General features: G+C 43.0%; 1 protein-coding gene across 7 annotated transcripts in view; it reads right to left on the bottom strand.

Annotated features, from left to right (window-relative positions):
* The window catches only part of DOCK3 (dedicator of cytokinesis 3), a 463,693-nt gene that overhangs the window by 208,004 nt on the left and 230,421 nt on the right, over positions 1-25,268 (bottom strand). For all 7 annotated transcript variants that reach the window (XM_061617883.1, XM_061617886.1, XM_061617884.1 and 4 more), the window contains exons 21-24: positions 18,964-19,064; positions 15,413-15,494; positions 11,879-12,049; positions 5,200-5,392 (exon numbers count right to left, since the gene is read on the bottom strand). In XM_061617883.1, the coding sequence (XP_061473867.1) occupies positions 5,200-5,392; positions 11,879-12,049; positions 15,413-15,494; positions 18,964-19,064 (547 nt within the window). The remainder of the gene's footprint in view (positions 1-5,199; positions 5,393-11,878; positions 12,050-15,412; positions 15,495-18,963; positions 19,065-25,268) is intronic.

Here is a 25,268-nt window from a genome sequence, read left to right as displayed (position 1 = left end):
TGCTTCCCGCAGTTTGCTGTACATGCGCGGCTCTTAACTTTTCCCACATCTGATTAGCAGTCGGCTCATTACTCACCAGCAACAGTTGTGAATCTGATAGCCCCAGAGTAATAAAAGCCTTCGCTTTCTCGTCTTTCTTCAGCCACGCTGCTGAAGGAGCTGCCGGAGGGGGGTTTTCCACGGCATCATTCAAATCCTCTTTAATCAGAACTGCTCTCATTCTCCATTTCCAGCTGGAGTAGTTTACAGCATTCAGCCTCTCTATCGGCATCCCGGATGACAGGTTTACAGCCATGTTGCCCACTCTTACTTGCCTCTTTCTTGCACTTTCCTTTCTCTCTGCAACAACGTCACGTCAACGACTCTCGAACCCGTTACCTTGTATGATAAGCTGGGCCCATAACCCCTGTCGGTGCGTGCGTATAGAGATCATACAAGGAAGAAATCCAAGTGTCGCATAGAACAGTAAATAAGCCAGGCCAGGCAAGTTTCTTGTAAGAGTCTTTACTAGGCAAAGACATTAGACACAGTTCTCTCCACAAACGACTTTTCCCCCACACAGAGCTTCTGCAAGAGTCCCTTCTTATCTGCTTGCCAGCCAGCTGCTGACCTTGGCAAACCTGGCGCTCTGTTCTTCCAGCTTAACCCTTCTGCTTCAGGTTTCACTCTCTCTGCTAAAAACCCTGTCTGTGAGTCTCACAGCATGCTTCACTGACCAACAGAAACTGCTTTTAAGACCAGGTAAGGACACTTTGAATATCTTGTCGTGCCATTTGGTCTACTGAACACCCCAGCTGTCTTCCAGAATTTCATGAATGACATCTTGTAGGATTGCTTAGATCACTTCATGGTAGTCTATTTAAATTACATCCTTCTCTACACAGATCCCCCTGCACAACATGAGGCTCATGTGAGAGCAGTATTGCAGAGACTGAGAGCATCACCTGTATGCCAAACCAAGAAAGACCTACAGTGGTTCTTAGGATTTGCCAACTACTACATATGATTCATTGCTGCCTTCTACAACAAGATGGCTTCCCTAACAGACGATTTAAAAGGGACTGGCCCCTTACGCTGGCCTGAAGAAGCCCCAGGTGTTTGAGCAATTGAAGGTGCTGTTCTCCTCGGAACCCATACTGCAACATGCCGACCCCCACTGACTGTTCGTGGTGGAATCGGATGCTTTGGATGTAGCCATAGCAGCAGTGCTGTTACAACTCACCGAAAAGGGGGGGGAGTTGCTTTCCTGTGCCTACTTCTCCCGAAAGCTGTCTAGTTCTGAACAAAACTACCCTATGTGGGAGAAGGAGTTGCTTGCTATTCAAGAAGCATTCGAGACCTGGCAACGCCTCCTGGAGGGAGCCCAACATGAAGTGGAGATCCACACCGATCATCAGAACCTTGAGAGCCTACAAACAGCCCAGAAGATGAACCAACAGCAAATGCCCTGGGCTCAGTTCTTTGCAAGGTTTCACTTTCACATCAATTACATTCCCCAGATGCAAAAGCACAGGGCTGATGCACTGTCTTGTAAGCCAGAATATTGAGAAACTCAACCTGAACCCTCCTTGCGCCACATCATTTCCCTAGATAAGTTGGTTGTTGCGGCGGCCTGTCCCAATCTGTGGGTTGAAGAATTGCATACAGCTCAGGAACAAGATTTGCACGCCCAGGCACGGGTGCAAGAGCTACAGCAACCCCACCAGACCACACCCTGGACTTCACTCAGAGAGAAAGATTGCTCTATCATTTCAAAACCCTTTACGTTCCTCCTGGAAAGCTTCAGGTTAAAGTTCTACACCAGTCCCACGATGTTCCAACAGTGGGCCATTTTGGGGTATTCAAAACCTTGCAGGCTGTGGCACAGGACTTCTGGTGGCCACAAATGAAGCATGATGTCGAGAAATATGTCCAACTCCTGCTCTACTTGCCTGAGAGCCAAGCATGTCCCGGGCACCCAGCTGGGTTATTGTAGCCACTCCCCACACCTGAGGGTCCCTTGGCAGATGGTTACCCTGGATTTCATCACGGACTTACCCCCCCCCGGAAAAGCTACTATCCTGATGGTGGTAGATGCCTTCAGCTAGATGGCCCATTTCATTACCCAGAGATATGGCAGAGTTATTTATCCAGCATGTGTTCCAGTTACTTGGGCTCTCAACCAGCCTGGTCTCAGATCAGGGAGCACAATTCACTGCCTAATTTTGGTACGCGTTGTGGCAGCAGTTACAGATTGAACTAAGACTATTGTCGTCATACCACCCCCAGATGGATGGGCAAACTGAGAAAGTGAATGCCACTCTGGAGTAGTATGTCGGCGGCAATGTGAACTACCAGCAGGACAATTGGGTGACTTTATTGCCCCTGGCTGAGTTTGCCTACAATAACTCGGTCTATGCATATACCCTCAAACTTTCCCCACTCCTCCCTGGCAGTACCAGAGGCAGCAGAGTTTGTCCAAGAGTTACAGGCAATGCAACAGTTGTTACAAGACCAGCTGGCAACAGCTAAGGCCACTTACAAAGAGAGTAGCTGACCATCATTGGCAACCTGGCCCTGAAATACAGGTGAGGGATAAGGTATGGCTCTCAACTCATTATCTGCCCATGAGAGTGCCTTGCCATAAATTGGAAGCTAGGAGGGTGGGACCTTTCGAAGTAGAGGCCCAGATCAATCTGGTAGCATTCTGGCTCCTCTTGCCCGCTTCCATGAGGATCCACCCAGTGTTCCACAGGTTGTTGCTAACCTTAGAACAGACTCCAAGTCCTTATAGAAAAACTGACACCCTCCCACCACCGATTATCATTGATGGCAAGAAAGAATATGAGGTGAAACATATCCTTGACACCCGCCAGCAGTGAGGGAAATTACAGTACTTCATCCACTGGAAAGGTTTTGGACTGAAAGAAAGATCCTGGGAGGTGGCATCTAATATTCATGCGCCGGACTTGGTGAGAAAATTACATTAAGAATAACCTGACAAACCCAAGACTCCAGAATGGGGAGGAGCCCAGCATGGAGGGGGGGATGATGTCATGAGCCATGCTAGCAGGGGGTGGACCGGCGAGCAGGAGGGGGGCAAGGAAGACTTGGACTGGGACGTTTCAGTCAGGGAAGGATGTTGAACTAGGCTCCAGTCTGGATGTTGACGGGTCATCTCCCTCAGTCCTAGACACCCCCCCTAAAGAGACCACCAGAACCGCCTGCCATCCATCCGCCAGACAAGGCGCCTCTCCCAGCACCCACGCTGCCACCAGACAGTTCTCTGCCCACAGAGGGAGAGGACGGGACAGAGACTGAAGCCACGCCTTTGCCCCAGTCCAGGAGGCGAATGCGGTGGGAGATTCAACAATCCCAACTCAGGAATCTGTGCTTACGCGCAGGCACCCAATAGTGACTCGGGGTACATGCAAGCAGGGAGCCCACCCAGCCCTATTTAAGCTGGGTGCAGGGCAACGGTTAGTTGCTGAGTCAACATCTTATTGCCGCCAAGTTATGCCTAGTTAGCTAGAGAGGGATGCTGAGTTCTGAGTAAGTCATAGGTAGATTCATGAAGCGAACAGAACTGAAATTTTCTCTTACTTCAATAAAAGAAAAAACTACAGCTGAGTCTGAGTTCTTTGAGTTTGGGCAGGACACTGGCTACAATACCTCCCCCAATTCCTGCCCTGCATAGGTTGTTTTAGGAGGGAAAGATATCTGTCCTTGTCCTTTTCTAGTGTCAATACTAGATTAGAGCTCCAATCTGCAGGTTCTTCTACGTATAGCACTAGGCTGCAAACATGCATATGTGTGCCAGGATTCAGTATCCTTACCAACTTATGATTGCCATCGATGACTGAGGAAATTGATGCTAGAGTAAGTTTAGAAGGGGGCTCAGGTTCAACAGGTTTCAGAAACACACTGAAGAGTAAAGAGTGCATGTCCATTGCCCTTTTAAACTCTTGGAAGTGGATAACCTAGCTACAGCTGATCTGTTACAGCCATTAATGTTACAAGGGGGACCTAAAACAAAATGTGTGTGTGTGGGAAGGGAGCCTTCAAAGCTCACCCTCCTCGGGCTGGAGCTGCTCAGACTGAAAAGGATTGGAAGGTGCCAGCAGCTGGTGACAGTGTGTGAAAACTGGCAAGGATCTTTATACCAATGTACCTTTTCCTTAGTCTTCCTTTTCCAGCCACTCTATTCCATCCCCCTTCCACCTAGTTTTCAGTGTACATCCTCTGAACAGTCACCATTCTGTGGCCACTGGATATGCTCAGTTCTCCTTGGACTGTCATCCCCCCCCCCCGTAGAGGCCTTTTTTCTAGGTTGTAGGGTTTTTTTTGTATGTGCGTGTGTACACTAATAGGCTTCAAGTTACCCTGACCCTGTTGATATACACAGTCTTGCTTGGAGTACTTTCAGATTTGCAAAAAAAATCTTTTATGAGAAAAAACTAAAGAGTGCCAAAACAATAACTAAATCCCAAAACATTCCAAAAAAGTCTGAGCTTGATCAATGGCCACAGAATTCTGATGTTTGTTGGGAGAAAAGAGGAAGCAGGGAAAAGGGAATGAAATATCCTCAAAGTGGCACGGTTGTGTTGTTAATGAACAGGAGCACTTCACAAAGCACATTTTGTTGCATCACTTCTATAATTCTATGTTTCACTGCCAAGGATGCTTGAGAAAGGCTTTTTCAAATGTCCTCATTCTTGGACTATAACAATCAGCACAAGAAAATTATTCTGGCTGTTGCTTATAGGGTAAGCCTCTCTGTTTCACTACTGACATGACAAAATATTCCTTCCTGTGGCCCTTATTAATAGCTTAAGAGCACTTAATGCTGTAGAGTTTCTATAGCTAAGTGGGTGCAGACATGATCATTAACCTAAAAGGGAAACCACTGTGAAATTTGTGTAAATATACCAAATAATTGAAAAATATCCCTTCCTTCAAATGAAACATCTATACATGTATCTTAATTAGGCTGGACATAAATATCTTATTAATAACATTCCTCTGTTATCTACTTATTTGCACACAAGCATTGATATGTCATATGTTATCTTTTGTACAACACTTTCTAGTGTTTTACATTCTACTGCTATGCCATCTCAGATATGTGAACCAATTCTAGATTTCTCCATATTTTGTTGTATTCAGATGTAATCAACCAGGTTAGATGTATATTTGTTAAAAAGGATAATACTGTCTTACCTGAGAAAGAAAACAAACGACTATCTACAGTACGAGCTATAGACTGCAATTTAACTACATCCATAGATTGTCCAATATGTACTGTACTGGGCATACTCCCAAGAGTTCCTCGCACAAACTCTGCAACTTCCTGTACTGTGAACATCTGCAATAGCTCATCAAAAATGGCAGGGAAGGAGTTTAACAGAGCAGCCTAAAAATAAATTGAAGAAATATGAGATCTTTAGTGCACAGAAATGAAACATCATAGGTTTTTATGGAACACAAATAAATAATGGTACAACTTCAGGGGAAAGCATGAAATCCAGACTAAGGCTCCATCTCTATATAACCCTGCAGTCTCTAGGACATAAGCTTATCTGGCACATAAAATCAAGTAACCCTTCTGCAAGCCTTGATACAGTAATGCATGATCATATGGGTATAGCATTCCCCACAAAAGTAAAGGAAAGAGATACTTAAGTATAGCAACAGAAAACTGCCAGATTACTCCACCTGTATCTGGCTGGTTTCAGAACGCATGTTGTTATAGATTTGGTAATTTCATGTGGGAGGAGGAGTTGGTTAGAGAGTGAATCTGCAGCATATAAAGGTGAAGGGGAGGAAAGAAAAGGAAAGATAGGAAAAAGATAACAGATGGACAGAATGACGTGATGAGTGTGAGAAGGAGGGGGAGACTGGGATTCAAGATTCAACCTTACTGGTCTTCCAATAACATTTTTTGTTATTATTGCTTGTCATGGCCATGGCAGTCTTAGGCACTCTTTCTAGTATGAGATGGTGTCCAATAACTCTGTCTCAACTGATCTGATACTTTCTCTCTAATCACTGGTTCTCATAATCAAGCTGATTCATGCAGACAACTGAATAACCCTTATAATTAAATTCTCAGTCCTTTGAAAATGACCTGGCAGTTGTGAACACTGAACTGTGCAGTGTTTTTTAATTCTGTGTGCAGACAAATGGATTGAGTAGGGCAGAACAGTCACTGGGTACATCCATGATGAAAAATTGTGCAGGATATGGGGATAACTACTTACAGAATTAAATGACGGCCTTGAAATACCACCATCTTTTTGTGGGGCACATGTAACAGCTCCGCTCACCTGTCCTCCAGGCTGAGGGGCCTATGGGGCAATTAGGGTTTAGGGGCAACATAGTGGCAAGTGGGAAACAAAAAAGCAAACTTTTGAAGTATTAAAACAGATCACGTTTCATGAATATATAATCTCCTCATGTATCAAACTGTCATTGGTGAAAAACTCAAGAGTGGTCAGAGAACACCACCACCAAGATTTTTCCTTTCTGTATGCCTTCAAAGCTTAAAATAATGTTTACAGAATTATTACTTCCTAAAGCTTTCACAAATGTTAGAACAGTTTCCTGCATAAACGTGCAGTAATTAGACTCTTTTGAGTTAATGAGCCTATCATTCAACACATGGTTAAAGTGGCAGTTATCATAAGAACATAAGAAGAGCCTGCTGGATCAGGCCAGTGGCCCATCTAGTCCAGCATCCTGTTCTCACAGTGGCCAACCAGGTGCCTGGGGGAAGCCCGCAAGCAGGACCTGAGTGCAAGAACACTCTCCCCTCCTGAGGCTTCCAGCAACTGGTTTTCAGAAGCATGCTGCCTCTGACTAGCGTGGCAGAGCACAGCCATCATGGCTAGTAGCCATTGATAGCCCTGTCCTCCATGAATTTGTCTAATCTTCTTTTAAAGCCATCCAAGATGGTGGCCATTACTGCATCTTGTGGGAGCAAATTCCATAGTTTAACTGTGCGCTGAGTAAAGAAGTACTTCCTTTTGTCTGTCCTGAATCTTCCAACATTCTTTGAATGTCCACGAGTTCTAGTATTATGAGAGGAAGAAAAACTTTTCTCTATCCACTTTCTCAATGCCATGCATAATTTTATACACTTCTATCATGTCTCCTCTGACCCGCCTTTTCTCTAAACTAAAAAGCCCCAAATGCTGCAACCTTTCCTCATAAGGGAGTCGCTCCATCCCCTTGATCATTCTGGTTGCCCTCTTCTGAACCTTTTCCAACTCTAGAATATCCTTTTTGAGATGAGGCGACCAGAACTGTACACAGTATTCCAAATGCGGCTGCACCATAGATTTATACAACGACATTATGATATCGGCTGTTTTATTTTCAATACCTTTCCTAATTATTGCTAGCATGGAATTTGCCTTTTTCACAGCTGCCGCACACTGGGTCGACATTTTCATCATGCTGTCAACTACAACCCCGAGGTCTCTCTCCTGGTCGGTCACCGCCAGTTCAGACCCCATGAGCGTATATGCGAAATTCAGTTTTTTTGCTCCAATATGCATAATTTTACACTTCTTTATATTGAATTGCATTTGCCATTTTTCTGCCCATTCACTCAGTTTGGAGAGGTCTTTTTGGAGCTCTTCGCAATCCCTTTTTGTTTTAACAACCCTGAACAATTTAGTGTCATCAGCAAACTTGGCCACTTCACTGCTCACTCCTAATTCTAGGTCATTAATGAACAAGTTGAAAAGTACAGGTCCCAATACCGATCCTTGAGGGACTCCACTTTCTACAGCCCTCCATTGGGAGAACTGTCCGTTTATTCCTACTCTCTGCTTTCTGCTTCTTAACCAATTCCTTATCCAGAAGAGGACCTCTCCTCTTATTCCATGACTGCTAAGCTTCCTCAGAAGTCTTTGGTGAGGTACCTTGTCAAACGCTTTTTGAAAGTCTAAGTACACTATGTCCACTGGATCACCTCTATCTATATGCTTGTTGACACTCTCAAAGAATTCTAATAGGTTACTGAGACAGGACTTTCCCTTGCAGAAGCCATGCTGGCTCTGCTTCAGCAAGGCTTGTTCTTCTATGTGCTTAGTTAATCTAGCTTTAATAATACTTTCTACCAGTTTTCCAGGGACAGAAGTTAAGCTAACTGGCCTGTAATTTCCGGGATCCCCTCTGGATCCCTTTTTGAAGATTGGCGTTACATTTGCCACTTTCCAGTCCTCAGGCACGGAGGAGGACCCAAGGGACAAGTTACATATTTTAGTTAGCAGATCAGCAATTTCACCTTTGAGTTCTTTGAGAACTCTCGGGTGGATGCCATCCGGGCCCGGTGATTTGTCAGTTTTTATATTGTCCATTAAGCCTAGAACTTCCTCTCTCGTTACCACTATTTGTCTCAGTTCCTCAGAATCCCTTCCTGCAAATGTTAGTTCAGGTTCAGGGATCTGCCCTATATCTTCCACTGTGAAGACAGATGCAAAGAATTCATTCAGCTTCTCTGCAATCTCCTTATCGTTCTTTAGTACACCTTTGACTCCCTTATCATCCAAGGGTTCAATTGTCTCCCTAGATGGTCTCCTGCTTTGAATGTATTGATAGAATTTTTTGTTGTTGGTTTTTATGTTCTTAGCAATGTGCTCCTCAAATTCTTTTTTAGCATCCCTTATTGTCTTCTTGCATTTCTTTTGCCAGAGTTTGTGTTCTTTTTTATTTTCTTCATTCGGACAAAACTTCCATTTTCTGAAGGAAGACTTTTTGCCTCTAAGAGCTTCCTTGACTTTGCTCGTTAACCATGCTGGCATCTTCTTGGCCCTGGCGGTACCTTTTCTGATCTGTGGTATGCACTCCAGTTGAGCTTCTAATATAGTGTTTTTAAACAACTTCCAAGCATTTTCGAGTGATGTGACCCTCTGGACTTTATTTTTCAGCTTTCTTTCTACCAATCCCCTCATTTTTGTGAAGTTTCCTCTTTTGAAGTCAAATGTGACCGTGTTGGATTTTCTTGGCAATTGGCCAGTTACATGTATGTTTAATTTAATAGCACTGTGGTCACTGCTCCCAATCGGTTCAACAACACTTACATCTCGCACCAGGTCCCGGTCCCCACTGAGGATTAAGTCCAGGGTTGCCGTCCCTCTGGTCGGTTCCATGACCAACTGGTCTAGAGAATAGTCATTTAGAATATCTAGAAATTTTGCTTCTTTGTCATGACTGGAACACATATGCGGCCAGTCTATGTCTGGATAGTTGAAGTCACCCATTACTACCACATTTCCTAGTTTGGATGCTTCCTCAATTGCATATCTCATCTCCAGGTCTCCCTGAGCATTTTGATCAGGGGGACGATAGATCGTTCCCAGTATTAAATCCCTCCTGGGGCATGGTATCACCACCCACAACGATTCTGTGGAGGAGTCCACCCCTTTTGGGGTTTCGAGCTTGCAGGATTCAATGCCTTATTTCACGTATCTTTCAAATATCTTTAAGATGCATTTTCTCACTGAGTACCTTTTTATTTATTTATTATTTGCACTTATAGACCACCCTTTACTAAATTGTCCCAGGGCAGGTTACAACAATGCACAATTAAACCAGTACAATTTACAATTACATTCACAAAACAATACTACAGAAACAACCAATATCATAACAACAAAACAGCAGTGCAGGAGAAGACATCAACTCAAAGGCCTGGGTGCATCTTAACCAATGTCGAACAGCATATAGCAATGGCGAAAGGCACACATCAGAGAGGTTATTCCACAAGCTGGGAGCCACCACAGAGAATGCCCTCTCACATGCTATTGTTCCATTGCTCACATTCTTCCACTGTGAGCACTTTTACTGAGACAACTATCTGTTTGGTGATTAAGTCCTTTCTAGAGAAGTATTAGCTGAAGACAAATGCTAATGTTTATCTTCTTGATTAATATTATGTTACTGAAGGTGGTAAACAGTGGGCAGTTAATATAAAACTGCAGAATGTTAAAAACAATTTTCATTTCTTTTGTTTACTTCTACTGTCCACCTTCCAGAAGTTTAGCATTTAAGGCCATTCAATGTATAATGATATAGCTGTTCCATGCACTAGTGTAGCCAGTTTTTAATTTAGATATGCCGTTGAAAGTAACAATATTTTAAGCTAAATAGAGAAACTAGGTATACCTTAATTTTGTATTTGTTTTTTAAAGGAGAACCACTGCTGAGTTGTCATATAACTATGTGATTAATTTCTTATTACTCTGTAAGTCATCACCTGAAAACACTTGATTTACATAACATATATGTAGTTTATAAACACAGTGATGAAATGATTATTCCAGCAAGCTATACTTTGTATAGTTATTTCTGTTGTGCGCGTCCAAATATTTATTAGTATTTTTACATATACTGTCATCTTGTGAACTTGCTCCATCAATGCAAACAATGTTTGCCCATGGTTGGAAGAAACTCTGTATTGAGGAACACATGTTGTATACACTCTAAGCTACACCTGCTACAGCGTGTACATATTTGTTACAGTAGGTTTACTATACACATGGTGCCTCTGATCACAACTATTCAACAGTACACCATTAGTAGCCAGATTACATAATGTGCTACTAGATTAAAGTGGTTATAATAATCTGATAATCAATAATCTATAATAAATATTAGTAGTGATGTTTACACAGAGGATGCCTTTATTGGTTTATAATTATTATGCAGTATAACAACTTTCCAACAGCAGTTACTATAATGTATAGCATCAGTACAAATTACTCCTACTTCATTATTTCTAATTATCAATTACACTTCCTTCATGCCAATTCTGAAACATGCTTATGAGCAAGACATTGAAAACATTAAATGTAAAAGTACTATTTTAACCAAGAACCCAAAAAATACCTGTTCCCTCACCCCTATGCACACAATTTAATACAGTAGGGCCCCACTCATATGGTGGGTTAGGTTCCAGACCCCCGCCGAAAAGCAAAAATCACCACAAAGTGGATCATGGCGGTTCCAGAGGGGGGGTCCAGCAGAGGGTTGTTTTTTTGGGGGGGGCTGCAGCCAAGCAGAGATGAGGGCGGTCTGGGGCATGCCAGCCATGGCCTCCCCGCTCTTCTTTGGGTCGCACAGGGACTGTGTCATTGTGGGGGAGGCCATCGGGCTCCTCCTCCCTGCTCTCCTCCTGGGGCTTCCCCAAGATGCCCGCCACCGCTGCGCACGGCTCAGTGGGCATGTCGCGTCTCAGTGGGCATGTTCCAGGGCAGCCGCGCAGCCGGGAGGCTTGTCTCCAGCTCCACAAAGGGCATCTCGGTCCTGGCCAGCGTGCTGCAGCCGCTCTGTGAGGGCCGCTGAAGGCCGAGGGTTCTGGTGCCTCCTTGCCTCTTCGGCCCGGCCCACTTCGCCCTCGCCTTGCTCCCTTCTGGGCCACCGCCATATTAGGGGAACGCCGAGAAGTGGGACACCAAAAAGCAGGGCCCTACTGTATAGGGTAGAAAAGGTAAAGGTGTCCCCGCACTTGTAGTGCGAGTCGTTTCCGACTCTTAGGGTGATGTCTTGCGACGTCTACTAGACAGACCATATATATGGAGTGGGATTGCCAGTTCCGTCCCCGGCCTTTCTTTACCCCCCAGCATATGCCGGGTCTCATTTTACCGACCACGGACGGATGGAAGGCTGAGTGGACCTCGACCCCTTTTACCGGAGATTCAACTTCCTCCTTTCGTTAGAATCAAACTCCAGCTGTGAGCAGAGCTTTGGCTGCGTTCATAAAAAAGGTTTTACTACAATCAGCAAGTAAGGCTATTAATTGTGCAAAGCTCCCAGCAATTACGCTTACACGAATAACACTGTTTGTTCCTTTTACACACAGAGTTTAACTGAAGCATTGAATATTTCTAACCTGTGTAAAGATGAGAGTCTCTGAGCTCCTGCTGTCCAGACTGAGCACAAATCTGATGGACTGGAAAAGCTCTTGGATGCTGGCTCTGAACTGTTCCTCCTCCATTCCACAAGTTGCTCTGGAGTAAAGGATCCGAGACTGAACAATAAACTTGAAAAGATATTCCAAGGCCTTAAGGAGTAAGAGAGGAATCAGTGTAACAAAGAAAAAGAAAAGTAAAGGAGCTTTAGAAAGAACCGGAGGAGAAAAAAATAGTTATTATTAATAACAAATTTCTTAACTTAAAAAAACTGTATACATATTTAATGAGTTGAAAGCCAGTAAATAGAAAGTTACTCAAATTTTAGTTTTCCCTGTCTACAAAAAACCATTCTGAAATAAGAAAATAGCTGTTCAGTAGAAAATGTGCTACTCAGTGCTTCTTACTAAGTCAAGTACTGGAAGAATTCAGAATTTTTCTTACTCTCAAGGACAAGAACTTTCTTTTCACCCATTGCCATATTAAAATTAAAATCTTATTGCAAAGGGAAGCACTCCTACATAACACTAAAATGCATTTATAGAAGTTTATAAATTTATTATGAACTTATTATATTTATTTATATTTATTGATTTATTATTGATTTATTATACATTTTTCAAGCTTCACATAAAAGGTTTATTTTCCAAAGAAGTAATTCAGACAATACATAGAGTTGTATTCAGCCAAGTCCTACTCAGAGTAGACTAGGGATGGAAAGACCTGTCAATTTGGGTTCTCTCAATTTTTCATTTTTCCAACCTTAAATTGTTTCCCACATTTTTGAAGCAATTTCTGCATTTAAATAAAAAATAAAATTCTCATGAAAATTCTCCAGCATTTTAGTGTAAATTACTTCTTAAAAAACACGTTTTTGTAGGCAGTTTTGACTAATATACATATTTTTGCAAGCATTCTTGTCATATAATGCATTTCTGCACGTTATTTTCATGCATTTATTCAATTTTACACACACTTTCCCCTAACATATACTTGGCAAACATTGCTTGGCAAACTGCACTGCAAAATTTGAGTAAATGCGAATTTCAAAAGATGGCTATATTTTGGTTTGCATATTATTTCGGAAAGAGCCAAAGATAGATTAGACTTGAAATGCAAGCCAAATCAAATTTCTAGTCCATCTCTACAGTAAAACCTCTAAAATTAATGAACCTAAGTTAGTCATGTCTAATGGGTCTTCTCTAAGTAGGGTTAGCACTGTATATCACCCATATTCTTATACAGATAGATCAAACTGTTGTAACAATTTTTTTGCTTTTGGGTGAAGCATTAAATATATTAATGGAATGCACTTTCATATGCTCATCTGCCTGCATGAATAGCAGTATTATTCACAGACCTTTTAACTCTTCTGTGGTGGTCAGTGTTAAGTGCCTTCATTATGTCTTGAGCAAAAAAATCTACAGTACACCGACCCATCTTGAACTGCAAACACTTTGAAGAGTATACTATAATGCAAAACGTTCTCAAGCTAGATTGCTAAGGGACAGGAACAAAATGGAATTCAACTGCAACAAAAAGTAAGTTGTGCAGGTACAAAAAAAGGGTCAAATGTACAAGATGGGGGAATTGCTTGCTGAACAGTAACTCATCCAAAATAGTAGTAGTAGTAGTAGTAGTAGTAGTAGTAGTAGTAGTAGAAGCAACAGCAGCAGCAGCAACAACAGTGTTTATAATGGAATCAAACGGAACACAAATCATGGAGGATGGGTGAAGTGCTGGATGCAGGGGCAGTCCATCCATATAGGCACTTTGAATTTGTCCTGGAAACAGACTAGAAGCCAGTGCAGTTGTCTTCAGACTGGCAAGGTACATTCTGTATCCCTTCTCTCACTTAGTAATCAAGCTGCTACATTTGGTAATATCTGAAGGTTCTTTGTGTTTCAACTAAGATCAATAAATGAAAATGTGGCTATTTCTATCCATATTTTTATTATAACTGTGTCCAGCAACTAAGGTGGCTGGATGGCAATGACCCATGCCCTTCCCTGGCTGTATACACTAGTTTCTATACCAAGCAGATAACTTTCTCTTTGAAAGCTCCCTGTGTGGACCACAAATGCATAGACACCCTCTTCTAGGTTACTCACTGGGGTTGTATGCTGTTTTTAGAATGGCTGTAGAGCATTTAATGACTGTAGGTTTCAATCGTGGCAGGGGGTGAATGGCTAAGTGAAACATATGTCAGCAGCAACCCAGGTGTCTCATTACTTCCTGGTACAATCTGGAATGCATCCATAAACCATGAGGTAGAATATTTTTGTTTTACAGTAATGTCATTTTTTCAGACTTGCATTCACCTCAGTGATCTCGAGGAAAATTGCCTTCAAAATATTGGAAGACAGCAAATATGCCTACCGTTAAAGAATGGCTTGCAAACTGTGGGACTAAGCTGTAATGGCTAAGTTGAACAATTAGATAAAAGAGTGCAAGAAAAAGAGACGAAGTTGAAAAACAGCTAGCCTAAATAGTTAGGGGGAGCAACATAGTAGATGTACCACTCATGCTGGCCAGGACAGAAAGTGTGAGTGGGGGGTGGAGGGGGGAGTTTCATCACTAGTACACTAGATCCATGCTGGCATAGCTGAAGTGCCCAAAGACTGGGCACCTTGGGCTATCCATGGGGCTTCCAGGGCTTTCTGTTCTCTTCCATTGGCAAGACAACTGCTAGTGGTAACTTTCATCACCCTGAGGAAAGCACCATCCTAATCCCTCTCCCAAAAGTAGGGGTTAGGATTGCACCCTAACATGATAAACTGGTCGTCATCATTTATCACCATCTGCAAATCAAACGCCATGTATTCAATTTACAAGATAGTATGAAATATTATGAGAAAGAAGAGGCTTTGTATGCAATACAAGGGATTACCTCTCTCTTTAGTTTTGATTATTAATTATTTACCTTGTTGTATAGTAATCACTGTTTCCTTTTTTATGATTTAATTTGAGAGCTGATGGATTTTATTACTGAAGTATATTATTGTTAGGTTTGCACATGTATATACTTTCTATTAATCTATTATTCCAAATATGTCCTTTACAAAAGAATTGCCTTCAAAATTAAGTAGTATTTGTCCATTTTGACAGAGAAAAGTTTGCCAAATCATTTCATAAACATCAGTATAATTAACTAAATTAGCCATTTGAACAAAACCTACTTTTAATGAACAAGCAGTGCACTTTTATACATTCATAGTCATAGATTACACACACTTTATTAATATGTATTTCTCCCAAAGAATTCAGATATCTTTTGTGACAGATTTTCAATCATTCTTTTCTGATAGGGTTTTATAGTCAAGTTCAAAAGAGGCACACTGAATTGCCCAAGCTCAAGGAGAGGAGTTTTACTCTAAAATTATAACATGCCCATGAGTTTCAAGTTTCTCTAGATAATTAATAATGGAACTTGATTCAAGACAGGGCTCTGCCCAACAGAAAACTTATCCATGTAAGAATCATTTTAACAGAAAAATATTTTATAGAAGACATACCCGCATTGCCTCCTGAATATGGTCCTGTCGTACAAGTTCAGCTGATCGGTCCATGTACCACTTCAAACACCGAATCAGTTCTCTGAGTAAAAACACACCATATTGACAGGTGTTTCAAACACCAAACAACCTCAAATCTTCAGATATTTTGAAATATTCTTTGCTAGCAAGAAAAATCTACTAGCCTCAGTTTATCTTTATCAGAAAATTGAACTTGGCTGCCTGTAAATAATGCTCTTCCAAAGTAAACTATGCAATTATTAGAATACGAAGCTGATTAAAAAACGTTTTGGACCACAAAAAAGCAGTAAGATGATTCAAACAGAGCATAAAAATAAGGTCTGCTGGGAAAAAGGTCCTGCTTGACTCCACCCTGCTCCCTTCAGCCCCTATGACATGTTGAACAGCCCCTACACAGGAGCTCTGTGTATAAATAACTAATTTCAATTTCCTTGACATTCTAGTTACACTAACAAGAGAATGAAAAGCAGCATATCACCTGAATAAGAAAGCCAAGAAAGCTCTCTGAAGAATCACCACAAAGCCACTCATATAAATCATGTATCAGTTCTGGAACTAAAGTTGAGAGCTTACATTTGGAGACAGAGATCACATGGATACAGCCACAGTTTTGATCAAGTGAATCATGAGGAATTACAAAGGGATGTTGCCCATGAGGCCAAAGCTCAACATATTCCATATGGAGGATAGTTAATCTGCAGAATGTTATGTTTGCTGCAGATAGAATGAGAATGCTTTACGCAAATCAAAGCTATGCAGGTAAACTGCTATTTTGAAGATATTAGAGATAGGGAAAACAACTAGCAAGGCCAGTCTAATATTCCTTGGTCAGGAGATTCTCATATTGTTGAAATAATACCTTAGAAGTGGGATAAGATACTAATTTACTTTTTATATTGTTTGGTGCAATAGAGAGATTGATGTAATGATATCCATCCATGAAAAAACGTTTGCACCATTTCACTGAGGACATCTACTCCACTGTCATCCACCAAGTGCTTTCATAAATATATGAGTATGGCCCATCAATTGCTGTGACAAGAGACCAATTTTCATAGCTTGAACCAGATTGGCCTTTGAACAAATTTAGGCTTTTTGCTGTCATTTTGTTGCCAGAAACATCTGGTCATATTGCAAGTCCAACTGCTATAATGATCCAAGTACTGTAATGATTCAAGAGAGCTCCTATACATGCTGACTATGAAGCTTTGCTTCCTCAGTCACTTGGTGGTTGCCCACATGTCTCTCCTTGCTTGCTGCACTCATACGATTGCAACAGGGTATATGTGAGCATTGCTATACCATGGATCCTTCTGTAAATATCCTGCAAACAGATGGCACAGCTTGGTAAAGAAAATGCCTTTGGTTGTAAGAAAGGGAACTTCCTCTGGCTCACTCTTAGTATGATGAGAAAATAGCCTGTACAGCAGGGATGGTGAACCTGTGGCTATCCAGATGTTGCGGACTCCAGGTCACATCAACCCAGTCAGCATGACCAATGGCTAGGGGTGATGGGAGTTGGTCCAGCAAGATCTGGTGGGCCACAAGTTCCCTGTCTCCGCTACAGAGGTCTCAGACAAATCTCCCTGCTCAGTTACCACTATGACAGATCAGTGCCTTCATGAGACAGTACTTAAATAAGTCTCTTAAACCAAACTGGGGTGGTGGTGGTACTGTAAAAAGAATCAAAAGCCAGGAACTGACATGAGATGAGGGTGCAATGAGTTTAAACATTATTAAATTCATCTTAACTATAAAAGGAACTGAATAAGCTGTCTAGGAAAAGAACTGTGGGCTCATATTTCTTTCAGCTTTTAAAAGAAAATCTAAAAATACACTGGGGTGCAAGGAGTGCATTAGGAATAAAACACTGTTGCAGAGCTGAGGACTCCTTTGGATAAAAGAAGAGCTGCTAATAAATGCTATATAGAAATAGAAAAATAAATTCACAGGAAAGTGAGGGAAGGAATTATTTGCCACAGTGAAGAATCTGTAGTTTTAAAAGCATTTTTGGACTCACATGAAATAGTACATCTGGCTACTCTGTCAATCTCTTTACTTCAAATAGATCACCTAGGTATTTTCCTGATACTGACCAGGTCTTAGGGCCCCAGGTAGGATCAGACTTAAACCACTTTGGCTTAAAGCTCCTTCTCAGAATACACAGGGAAGAACATTCTCATGTAGGACTATCATCTTGGGAATACAGGGAAGGACTAAAAAAAAAAAGTGGAAAACACTACAAATGGATCACAGGAATAATTGTTTTTTAGTCAAGAAACACTGAATCCTGCTAGCCTACAGTAAAACTTGTAACACAATCTAAATATTCCTATTCCTATTATTATTATTATTCATATTATTATTATTATTATTAACAACAACAACAACAACATTTGTATACCACTCCATAGCCAAAGTTCTCTGGGCGGTTTACAACAATTAAAAACATTAAAAACAAATATACAAATTTAAAAACACTTTTTTAAAAAAAAATGTTTAAAAACACATGCTAAAATGCCTGGGAGAAGAGGAAAGTCTTACATGAATTAAAAAAACCCATAAAGTAATTCTTATTAAACGTGGTGCCACAAATGTTTAATTCAGTAAGACTGCTTCATGCTACTAGATCTTCTCTGCCAAATAATCTAAGAAGATGGCGGTAGAGGCAACAGCTATGGGTGATAGAGCCCCACCACCAATGGCTTTTACAGGGTAATCTCCCCTTTGCCGGAGGTTATAATGTATGGGAAATACGAGGAGCCTCCCCCCCATGCTGTCTCCCTCGTATTTGACCTGGACCTGGACGCCAGCTGTCAGTATGACCCAGGGCCACGTCTTGATACTTCCATCTATGCCAGGTCACCGCTGCTGCCGCCTTTTTCAGTGGAGAGCACCAAGCCGGGCTGGAGCCGGAGATGGGCTATGGCCTCTTGGCGTCCCTGGTGCCACGGCCTGTCCTCGGAAGACGGCGCTCCGCTGTGATGATCTTTTGGCGGCTTTCTGAGAGCCGGGAAATGCCCCTGCAGCTGCTGCCGTCCTACCATCCGGCCTTCGTCCACTTTGCCTAGGTATTGGTTGCACTCACACCCCAGCAACTCTGGCTTCTTTGAGAAGTACTTCCCTATTAGTTTCGATTTCGAGGGGCTTCTTTACCCCGCCCTCCTCCCTGTTGGAGCTGCTGGACATTAAGATCAAGGGGGGGTGTTGCTTTTGGTCTTGCGAAACCCACACCGGTTTCTATGCCAGTGTAGAAAGACTTACACCAGCAGGAGCTGGTGGATACACCTTCAGACCACACAGGCGAGAAGCCCTATTATTGAAACTGAGTTGGCCTCTACCTTAGTGTTTTAGTTCTATTGTTTAGTTTCTTGTTGTTCTGATGTTCTATATGTTTTTGCTTTGTACGTTGCTCAGAGTGGCTGGGTAACCAGCCAGATGGGTGACTAATAAATTGAATAAATAAATAAAATTATAACTTTTGCATTTCACCTCATCTGAAAGTAAAATGGTGGTAAAAGAGGACCTACTTGTATGCCAGTGCTCCTGCAAAGTGCTTCTGGATATAAGTGTCCATTACAGGACGAAAATGAAAATATTTGCTGTCACGCAGGAGATTTATGATGAACACCTGCAGGAAAGAGAGAATACCATACCTAAAGACGCAGATCACCACCGCAATATATTAATAAAAAGCACAGGATAAGAACAATGAAATCCTTTGCCTATATAGCTGATGACAATTGTAATCTATCATTCCAACACAATACAAGTTCTTGGATAATGCTTTTGCTCCAGTTTCCAGGTAATAGTTTTTCTCCTTGCACCTTAATACGTGAGAAATCCCTATTAAATAAACTGAATGGGAAAGGAAAATTGGAACTGGAAAGACTGTTTGAAATGGGTAATTTCTGTGTTCCTTTGTCAGAAGACAGGGCTTAAAATCTTTTTGATATCAGGAGGCAAGGAGGAGCCCACTTCCTAGCCTGACAGTGTATACTTTAACTTCTTGGAACTGTGCAATTTTCTTTCAAAAAAACAAACTGTGGAATTCTTTAAGAAACTACCAACTTAACCCAGCTAACCCAGCTACAGAGATGAGTGGACAGACAAAAAAAAATTGAAAGAATAAGAAAAAGAGGCCTCCCAAGGGGGCCGTGAAATAATTAAACAGTCCAGAGACAACCCTAGGGGGTCCTGTGGGCATCAGTGACCAGCCTAGAATTCTTCAGTAATAAACAACTGGGTAAAGCTGAAGCTGATTGCCTTTCCATCACTAGGACAAATGAAGAGAGACATTTGGTCTTACTGTGAAATTTGTCTTCTCTGTGCATGTCACAACATGATATCAGGTGGGTAGCTAGCTCCACCTAGCGGCTGAAAGCAAAAAGCACTGTTGAATTTTGGCAGGCACTTCCTGGTCCGGTCCTGTTCTTGCCTCAGTTCTCCATGACAAGCCAATAAACGAGGAAAAGAATAGGAAGAATACTCTAACAGAAGCAGACAACAGTACTTATACACTCTCTGCTAAAGGCCTATTTGTGCTTGCCACAGCAGCCCAGCCCTCCTAGGGAGTGACTCTGATATCATCTTTTGACATGCACAGAGAGAAGACCGATTTCATGGTAAGACCAAATGTCTCTTCTCCTGTGCATGTAAAAGATTTTATCAGGTGGGACATACCAAAGCTGACCCATGCAGGGTGGGAATAACGCTGGGCTGCTAAACTCTAGTGGTCTGAGAGGACGTGCTGTAGCACTCTCCTCCCAAAAGCTGCCTCAGCTGATGCGTATGCGTCTATCTTGTAATGTTTAATGAACATATTAGGAGTGGCCCATGTAGCTGCCCTACAGATCTCTGCTAGAGGACCATTGAGGGAAAACACTGCTGATGTGGCCGGCGCTCTCGTGGAGTGGGCCACTATGCGGGCTGGCCGGGTCAGTCTTAGCAAGGCATATGCAAAGGAAATGCACGCTTTGATCCATCTAGCTAACGTGGAAGTGGAAATCTTGTTCCCCAGAGATGCTGGGTGAAAAGACACAAACAAGTTAGCTGTTTTCCTAAACCACTTAAGTCTTAGAAATATATACTTTAAGGGCTCTCCTCACACTGAGTGAGTGGCACGCCTTCTCCATGGGGTGAACCGGATTTGGACAGAAGGACAGCAGTACCAGTTCCTGTTGGCAGTGGAAGGTGGACAGGACCTTGGGACGAATGGAAGGGACTGTGTGGAGGACTACTCTATCCTTATGAAACACACACAAACTCTTATGCACAGACAGGGCATTCATCTCAGACACTCTACAGGCCTAAGTGATGGCCACAAGAAACAACACCTTAAAGGACAGCAGAAGAAGAGGAATTTGACTTAAAGGTTCAAATGGAGGGTTTTGAAGAGCCGTTAACACTTTGTGCAGGTCCCAGGTTGGGTAGTGGTGAACTGTAGGCGGCGCTGATAAGGTTGCCCCCCTAAGGAAACGTTTGATAAAAGGATGAGATCCGAGTGTATTGTCCGGGGATCTGGAGAGTATGGATAATAATGCCGAACCTGGCGCCTCAGCATGTTTGGTCTGAGGCCCATTGATAAGCCATCTTGCAGGAAAGAGAGTAGCTCGATTCCCACTTTCCGTGGAATTCCTTTCTTCTGTGACCAGGCTGAGAAGGTCTTCCATGTGCCCTTGTATATTCTGACTGTGGACAGACGTCTAGAAGCCATCATGATTTCCAGTGCTTGGGGAGGGATGCCTTTCTTCAAGAGGCGCTTCTGCACAAATTCCATACATGAAGTGCCACCCACCCTGGATCTGAATGAAGAAGCTGCCCTTGAGAAAGCAGTTCCTCCCTTAGCGGAATTTTCCATGGGGGTTCCACCGCCAGGTCAAGGAGATCTGGAAACCACGGTAGTCTTGGCCACCAGGGAGCTACTAGGAGAACTGATGCTTTTTCTGTTTGGATCTTGTGGATTACCTTGGGAATAATCAGGAGTGGGGGAAAGGCATACAGTCTGCCTGGAGGCCAGTCAAGGCATCTATTCCCTCCGCTCCTGCCATCACGTACCTGGAAAAGAACCTCCTCACCTGTCTGTTGCGGTTGGTGGCAAACAGGTCCACATGAACCCTGCCGAAGTGTGTCACTATCTGTTGAAAGGCGTTCAGATGAAGCATCCATTGTCCCTGATCCAATTTCTTTTGACTGAGCCAGTCTGCTTGGTCATTGTCCTCTCCCTTGAGGTACTCTGCCAATATCGAATCCACATTGTTTTCTGCCCACTGAAAGAGGAGAAAGGCTTCCTCGTGGAGGTGGTGGGAGCATGTGCCCCCTTGACAGTTCAAATAAGATTTGGCCAACATGTTGTCCATTCTTATCAGCACTCCCCCAACCGTCTGGGCTCTGCAAAATGTCTGAGGGCAAGACAGATGGCTCGAAGTTCCAGGAGATTGATTGGCAGAGTGGATTCCTGTGGAGACCATGTGCCCTGTATCATCTGACCCTCGCAGATGCCCCCCCAGCCCAATAAGCTGGCGTCTGACGTGATCAGGGTTCCAGGGGATCCTGAAACGGTACCCCTCTGAACAGGTTGGGTTCGTGAACCCACCAAAGTAACAAATGATTTACCTGCGGTGACAGTGCCACTCTGCGGTGGTGCCTTGAGGCTATGTCACTTTGGAATGGCAGAAGAGCCCATTGAAGTGCCCGAGAGTGATGACACACCCAAGGGCATAGTTTGGAATGTAGACACCATCAGCCCCAGAACAGCAAGCCAGTTGCATCAGATCTGCTGAGTTGGATAACAGAACTTTTGACACCATCGCATGTATCTTGTGTACTCTTTCTTGGGATAACCATAAGGTTCCCTCCTGCGAGTCTATAGCGGCTCCCAGATGAATTATGCTGTGAGATGGAAATAGCTGACTCTTGGGTTTGTTGACTAGGAAGCCATGGTCCTTCAGGCAAGCCAAGGTGGTGTGGAGGTCTGCCCAGGCCTTGTGTAATGATGAGGACCAAATCAGGAAGTCGTCCAGATAGGGAAAGACATGAACCCCTTGTGTCCTGAGGTGTGCCACCAGGGCAACCACGATTTTTGTGAATACCCTGGGGGCAGACGACAGGCCAAACGGCATAGCCCTGTACTGAAAGTGGTCTTGATCCACCACAAACCTGAGGTAGTGCCTGTGGCGAGGAAATATAGGAACGTGGAAGTAGGCTTCCTTTAGGTCGATCGAGGAGAGAAAGTCCCCTTTCTCTGGGCTTCTTTGAGAGTAAGGTGTAAATGTGAAACTTGCTGTACTTGATGAATCCACTGAGGTTCTTTAGATCCAGTACCACCCTGAACAATCTGTCTTTTTTCATGACAGTGAAGAACAAAGTAGTTTCCCAAAAATCTCTCCCCTGCCAGGACAGTTTCTATAGCCGCAATCTGTATCAGATGGGAAATCGCCTGCAGGATCCTTTCCCTCTTGTGTGAAGCTGACAGGGGAGATGGAATAAATTTCACTGGGGAGGTGGAGGTGAGCTCCAACCTTAGGCCATAACCAGAGGGTGTGTAGTATCCATTGGTCTGATGATGTGTCCTTCCACTGATGAGCAAAGTGTTGGAGATGGCCCCCCACTGGTGGAATGTTGGTGTCAGAACTGATGCTTATTTCCCCACGTTTGGGAACCAAAACCCGAGCAATTGGGGAAATGTTGTTGTGCCCTAGGTTGATTGCACTGTCTGTCCCAGATTGGGTGGCTGGAGCATGCGTTCTTCACTCGTCCGGATGTCCTAGAACCACAAAAGGACTGAGAGACAGGTAAGGGTGGAAAGAACGACGAGTGTATCTTCTGTAAACAAAGTGCTGGTAGGTCTGAAGCACTCACTTTAGATGTATATCTAATGCCTCGTGGGCATCTAGCTTGTGCCATGCGTGCTTGCAAGGGGGGTAGTCGTGGAACATAAGGGAGGGAGGCTGAACTCCTGTAAACTGTGAAAAACAGACCTGCCTGTTGGATTATTCAGGTCTTAGGATAAACTTGTCCTTGTGGAAGATGTATAAATCTTTGCTGACTGACAGGGTACTGTGCACTGAAAACTTTTTAGCTGTAGATATATCTATTAGAAAGACTACTTTTAGAGAGAGTAGGTGGAGTAAAATGGACTTGAGTGGCTCAAATAGAGGATGGGACAGGGCCCAGCAGACTATGTGCAAATGCCAAGACTGAAACCTGAGCATGATGGGTGGGCTGGTCTGCCCCACTTAGAAATATCTTAAGATGGGGATGATGATGATGATTAAAGGTATATCCAGCCCTTCCTCCCAAAGAAGCCAAGGGTGGCAAACATATCAACAAAACAATTAAAAGAAAAAGAAAGAAAAGCATTCTAAAAACAGTTTAAAATATTCTAAAACATAATTATGGTTTAAAATATTCTAACACAATTATAGTTAAAAACATTCATTCATCAGTGATCTTCAGGTTGCCAGGAACAGTCCTCTTCAGCCATCAATACCTGGGTAAAGAGGTATATTTTCAAATTCCTCCTGCAAGTCAATAGTGATGGAGACAGACACACCTCTCTTGAGGGGCATTCCACAAATAGCAAGCCACCACAGAAAAGGCCCCATCAAGGCTCAGCGCCAACTGGGCAGCCCTTGGTGGCAACACCACCAACAAGGGCTCACCTGCCAATCATAGGGTCTGAGATGATCGATACTGGAGAAGGTGTTCCTTTGGTCTCAAGCCATTTAGGGCTTCATAAACTAGTACTAACATCTTGAATTGGGTCCAGCAGCTCACTGGCAACAACCTCAATTGTCTGGATCCTAGTCCACTGAGTTGGAAAAAAATGTAAACAGAACTGAGGTTATCACTTTAAGGTATTGGGTTTGAGTCCTAGTTCAAGTCCTGCATGTAAGCAATGTAGCAGCTCTATGTGGCCTGGCTTGGCATGGTTCACCTTTTTTCCCTCTAGCTCTACCTAAGGAGGACTTTTCAGGTTTCATAAATCTTGTTGGAGTACTTTCTGGAGGATAGGATAGTGTCTATTGCTTCATACCCACACTTCCCTAAGGATTGGTGCTCAACACCCAGACAGCCAGGCCTAGCTAGGATGGATCCAGATGTTTTACGGTGAGGAGGCAGACCCATCCAGGCCCTTAACTTTAGTTCAGCAAAATGTGTACATGGCAGAAAGTCAGGCAGGAGGAGGGATTGAGCAAAGAAGTTTCGAGATATTCAACTGTTAGAAAACTGCTGAAACCGCAAGAAATCCTGTTTAAACTGGTAAACATGTCTCTGTGCTTTATGCTGTGAAATTCCATTGTCTAACTAAAAGGCAAAGTAGATAAGCTTTGCCTTGCTTCAGCTTCAAGACTATATAATCTCAGTGATCTCGTAGCTTGGCAGAGTCACTTGGAACTGTGTTCTCTCCCTGCATGCTTGTATTCTTGTTGCAACAATAAAGGTGCCTCAGGCTGGCTGTTCTAAAATAATTATGTGTGCCTCATTTCCACACCAAAGGGGACTTAAGAGAGCAAGTTGGCCATGTTTGGTAGGAAGAAAGGGGTCAGAGGCAATGAGACAGAAAGGGTGCTCCCAGGATGACAGAGGTTTATTATTTCCAGATTCTGCAGTGTTGGTGGGAAGGCAGAGTAATTCCTGCAGTCACAAAGATTCACAGCATCTATGGCACTTTTGCTCCCTCTATTTAATATCTGGAGAAGAATGATCTCAGTTTCTGATTGAACGGAGGCAAACAAGTCCATCATTGGGCTGCGAAACCGATGTTGCATCATGGAGAAACTGTCTGAATCTAGAATGTACTGCTAAGAAAGTCCACTGTCAAATTAAGCTC

Source organism: Rhineura floridana, chromosome 3 (genome assembly GCF_030035675.1).
Source record: "Rhineura floridana isolate rRhiFlo1 chromosome 3, rRhiFlo1.hap2, whole genome shotgun sequence".
Lineage (NCBI taxonomy): Eukaryota > Metazoa > Chordata > Lepidosauria > Squamata > Rhineuridae > Rhineura > Rhineura floridana.
This window is presented reverse-complemented; position numbering and strand designations above follow the sequence as displayed.